At 36.0% G+C, this 5,629-nt stretch overlaps 1 protein-coding gene across 1 annotated transcript; it reads right to left on the bottom strand.

The window, feature by feature from the left end:
- Positions 1–3,612: 3,612 nt before the first annotated feature.
- LOC115212148 lies at positions 3,613–4,212 on the bottom strand. The gene has a single exon (XM_029780989.1). It carries the CDS (start codon positions 4,210–4,212, stop codon positions 3,613–3,615), a length of 600 nt encoding a protein of 199 aa, XP_029636849.1.
- Between the last annotated feature and the right edge of the window lie 1,417 nt (positions 4,213–5,629).

Raw genomic sequence — 5,629 nt, 5'->3', positions numbered from 1 at the left:
TCCCCCTTCTTCCCACCCTCGTGAAGCTGTGGGGAAGGGAGTGTAAAGAAATCAACGTCGTAATGCGTTGTGAAGGAGACCAGCGTTCTTTTAGAACAACGACTTCATGGCTTGAAGTCGCCAAAACAGAAATCGCTAAAAAAGCTGAAACAGATCCACAAAAACGGCAAAAACCACCACACAGGCCAGGTTTCCTGTGCAAACAATTTGCACAACCGAATGTTTTAGTTGTTGCACAAATCTTTATATATAAAAGTAAGGTTGTGTGTCTGTCTCCTACGATTTAGATTCCTAACTACTCCCACATTTTGCGGTGCAGTGTAACCAAAACCGGTTGTCTTATAGTCGTGATTCATATCGAGCCCTTCTGGGTATTAGCGCGCGTCTACGATGAGTCTACGATTTAAAAAAAAATTTACCATAATTTTTTATTCCATTTTAATGCATTTTTCGCTATTATATAAGGGAAGTAACTCTCTAAAAATGTCTACGATGAGTCAACGATTAAAAAAAAAATTACCATCATTTTTTTATTCCATTTTAATGCATTTTTCGCTATTATATAAGGGAAGTAACTCTGTAAAAATGTCTACGATGAGTCAACGATTTAAAAAAGAAATTACTATCATTTTTTATTCCATCTTTAATGCATTTTTTGCTATTTTTTTGCTATAACTCACTAAAAATGCTTATATAGTTATTTCCCTTACAAACCCGAGCAACGCCGGGCGATACTGCTAGTAAAATATAAAATTGAAAACTTTAAATTATTTAAATTGAAAATAAAAATTATGAAATTATATTTATAATTTGTTTAAAAATATATATAACTATGAAAAAGTATGAAAAAGTTTAATATACATAAATACAGATATATACACTTTGTATATATACATTATATATACATATTTATATATAGAACACACACACACATACATTATATATACATATTTATATATAGAACACACACACACATACATTATATATACATATATATATAGAACACACACACACACATATAAATGAACGCAAGAATATCTGATTCATAATATTTGTTCTCATGCTCGTGTGTTGATTGTTGGTGACAGACATATACTTCAAAGAACGCCGCCGAAGTGATAGGAAGGTAGGAAACAGAGTCAGTGAAAAAGAAAGGAAATAGCGATAGTGACAGATACTTTAAATAACCGTAGTGGCATTCTGAAAGTTATAAATGAAGAGGAGTGACAGAGTACTGGAGGAAATAGGGTGAGGTAGGAAGATGGCCACCTAGAAACCACAGCTTTTAAGATATGGATTTCTAAGGTAGCCCACGCGCATCGTCACCTCATTGTACATGTCCCTGTAAATTTTGGAGCGAATCGGACGGGATGTAGTGGCATTGAAAGCGAACCAAGCGGTAAAAACGCATTTCAGTTTTATATATAGATGACGGGATTATTTCAGTGTCCGTCTACCATGTCCACACACAATGATTTAATTCGTCCGAGTGTATAGTAGAAGATAACTGCGGAAGGCGTCACGCAGTTTGGGAAGCAAGCTGCCTACCACACATCCACGTCTGCTCCTAGTGTGTATGTGTGTGTGTATATATGTACCTATCTATCCATTTATGTATATATGGATGTACGTATGTGTGTGTGTGTATACATATACATGTATGAATACATCTATCTTCTTGAATGTTGATGCAAGCTAATATTATCGCCTACTTAGTTACAGGTGAGTAAGAGCCCACAGTATGGTAGAAGCCATGACCACTCATAATAAAAAGAAGCACTGTTGGAATGTCCCAGTGAAGACATCAATAAAATTTAAGCACAACAAGCCTGATAAAATGATTGAAGATGAAGAGAAAGTGTGCACAGTTGTGGAAATTAGCTTCACATAAAGGTGAAGATGAGTGAGAAAGAGAGTATCTACGCTGAACTATTGAGAAATCTGCAGTTACTCTATCTAGATTACAAGTTCAGGTTTACACCTGTAATTATTGGGGTCCTGAGACATGTAACACACTGCCTGAATACCAATCTTGAGAAATTCAACTTTTCAAAACCAGAAAGGAGAACTCTAATTCAAGAAATACAGATCCAATCCACTACTGAAATTGTAACAATCTGTAAAACTTTCCAGAAGTTTATCATTTAAATATATATGAGCATGCGTAGTTATGCAGCTATATGCATGAGAATACATACATAAAATAAATCATACAAATCTGCGCTTATACATAGATATATACATGCATACATAAATACGTGTGATTGTGTGTGTGTGTGTGTGTTTGTGTTTCTCTCTATGTGTGCATGTATGTGTAAATACATATACTCACAAATATATATAGAATATGCATTTGTGTGTATTTCTATACAATATATCAATAAGTGTTTGTGTGTGGGCAAGAGGGAAAGAAAATGAGAGAGAGAAAGAGAGAGATAGTGAGGCTTTAATTAGTAGAAATCAGTAATTTATTTAAACGTACTTCCAGCCATATTCTCTGGAGAATATCTATCTTTGAAATAGAAATTATATTATACAAATTATAATAGCTAATTTGATGATTTGGCATTTCTTCTTCTTCTTCTGAAAGAGGTCATTAATGATTCCTTTGATAGGTAGAATAGAACCGAAGTAATCACTAAATGGTATGGAAGTGACGGAGAGCTTTTGAAAGCTAACGCAATTCTTTAGTTTTGATGTGTCCTGCTGTGTCATAGCTTCTGCTCAACTCCATTGTGGACCATTGCCAATTATATTTTCACCGCTAAGTAGCAAGCTCTAAGTAGCGGATATTGTTGACCGTATCTCAGTTACTTAATGGCTGAATGTTATAGAGATTCAAAATCAAGAATAAAACGCACAGTGAGGCTTCCTTTTTACTAACAACGTCATCTGACTCTTTCGGTTTTATGAATAATTAAATCAAATATAGTCACATAAATCGAATACAATTTGAAAATGAAAATGGCTTTAGTTGCTTCAAGAATGTTAATCACAACTGACGCATCTAACAACTCTTGGCCCCGCCCCATGGAAAAAAGCATTGGTTCGAATTCAAATTCTTAAGAGTATACTGAAAAATACAGAAAAATAATTATAATGTAAGCTTAGATTTTACACTTCTACTTTATATATTTTCTGAGAAAATTTTCTTGATATTTTATCGATTGATATTTCTACCAAATCTACTCATTTACGATGGTGGTATAAAATGAGTGGGGGGGGGGTTATTACTGCAGTATGTATAGATGAATTTAATTTCAATATAATTACAAAACTTCTTTGTAGACGATATTTTGTGTTGTTCTACTCATAGCGACATATAACTGACCGTGTGTAAACATTAGAGTGGGTAAAAATACACCAACAAGATCTAGAATCTGATCCCGTGTCTTGTTTGCTGTGAATGAGAATGCCAGTTTTATAGGATATTGCCTACCTCTTTATCGGAACGGAAATAGGTTATCGGTTGGCATAAGGGGTATCCGCAGAATGAACGGGTGTTTACCATTGTGGGGACTAGTTGCAATCACTGCTTCGATAATATTAGAATTTATTTCTGCTACCGTGTATCTTGTTCCATTCCAGTGTCCATTGGCTGGATCAAATTTCTTAAGGGGCATTATCGGACAGTTTTGTTTCCAATTTAATTTTATGTAGTGGCAATGCCGACGGATGTAAGTTGTTCAAGAAATCTTGTGGGTACTGGTGGTAGTTTTCCTCATCTATTGTATTCAAACTACAGTACTCTCGACTTTCCTCATGAAAGTTGTGAATTATGTGCTCATTCACATTATTTACCACTTCATTGGTTGAGGAAATGACAGCTCGCGAACACAGCCATGATGCAATTTTGTAGTTTTTACTTAAATCATTAAAGACAAATTTGCATATTTCGGTAATAGATGAAGTTTCAAGTACAAAACCTGGCCTAATTCGAACCACATTCCTCAGTGAGTCAGAGATCGAATACTGACCGGAACCGATGTCGCTACATTTGACAGCAGAAGTTGCATCTGAAGAATTTCGTACTCTCATGTTTTTCTTTAGACTCGACTCCGTCACAGAACTCCAGATGTACGATGTTTTCAAGGCTCCACTACCATATTTATCAACAGGTGGAACCTTCTTCCAGTCGCCTACAAAAATGACACATACTTCTCCAAACAGGGATTCGTTCGCTTTGATATTGCGTAGGGAACATCCAAGCATTCGTTTATGAGCTTGTCACCTTGACTGACTTCATCGACTATTATTAGACTGGTCCTTATGAAAAGTTGCGCAGCTGCATCCTGAGATGACACATTACAGTAGGTCTGTGGTTTTATATTTATGGGTACTTTGAACTGAGAATGAAATGTCCGACCATTGTGCAGCAATGATCCCGCAATCCCAGATAGAGCTGTGGCGAGTACGATTTTTTTGTCAGAACGTTGAAAATCTATGTCGTTATGGTAAGATATCTTTAGGTAGTTTCACCAGTCGGGCTCAAGGCGGAAACCTTATTTTCCTGTTGTTGTAAAACTGAGTTTAGAACCATATCAAAGTCGTCCTTTTGGTCAGTATTTAGAGCATTGTCGACATCAGTAGACACTATTCGAAGACTCACCGTGTCATAGTTACATTCTTCTGGGATAATCTTCGGCTTCAGTTGACTGGTTTCGTTATATTCATGTTGAGGCGGCTGGCAATCTCGAACCTTTTTATAGCGGCAGCTTTCCTGGCAGTCCTACCAATTTCTGATTTCCGTTTCCAGGTCATAATGGCGTGTAATGAAGGTAAATTTAATAAAGCATTACACAACTTTATGCATAGAATCGTTATTGACAAAGTTCATAATAGTCATACACCGATTAAAGATGACCCAAAGCCATCACAATCATTCCTTAATATAGCTTATGGCGTAATTCAAGTGAGAAGTATGTTGATTTACTTCCATTCACTTCTTTCATTAGGAGTTATCTCCCCTTAATTTTTAATCACTTATTTGCACTCCCGAAAACTGAAATATTACCCTCAATGTCCACTGAATAATCATAGTTCTTCGCATCTTTTTTCTCTAAAAACCTGCCTGATTACCTCTTTGGTAATCCCATAAAACATCATGACCATTGATCTAGCCGTTTGACAGTCAGGAGCGTACAGACAGACATACATTACGTCCATTATAGTATGATTAGTTCAAATAAAATTCCCTTTTCTACAAACATACACACACACACACACACACATATATAATATATATATATATATACGACGGGCTTCTTTCAGTTTCCGTATACCAAATCCACTTACAAGGCTTTGGTCGGCCCGAGCCTACAGTAGAAGACACTTGACCAAGGTGCCACCCAGTGAGACTGAACCCGGAACCATGTAGTTGGTAAGCAAGCTACTTACCACGCAACCACTCCTGCGCCTATAATGATTACTTGTTTTCAAAATTATTGCTGTATTCTAGCTATCCAAAACCTTTGTCAGGCGCTAAAACTAACAAATTCTTGTTTATAAAATTCTGAAATATAAGATACACAAGATTGACCAGAGATAAAAAAAAAAACAAACACATTTTACCTGATATCAATGAGTGCCACACAGTCTGTAATATTTCTTGTGTACGGGAGTGTCAGTA

Source organism: Octopus sinensis, linkage group LG5 (assembly GCF_006345805.1).
Source record: "Octopus sinensis linkage group LG5, ASM634580v1, whole genome shotgun sequence".
NCBI lineage: Eukaryota > Metazoa > Mollusca > Cephalopoda > Octopoda > Octopodidae > Octopus > Octopus sinensis.
The sequence above is the reverse complement of the archived record's forward strand: the minus strand, read 5'-3'. Positions and strand labels throughout refer to the sequence as shown.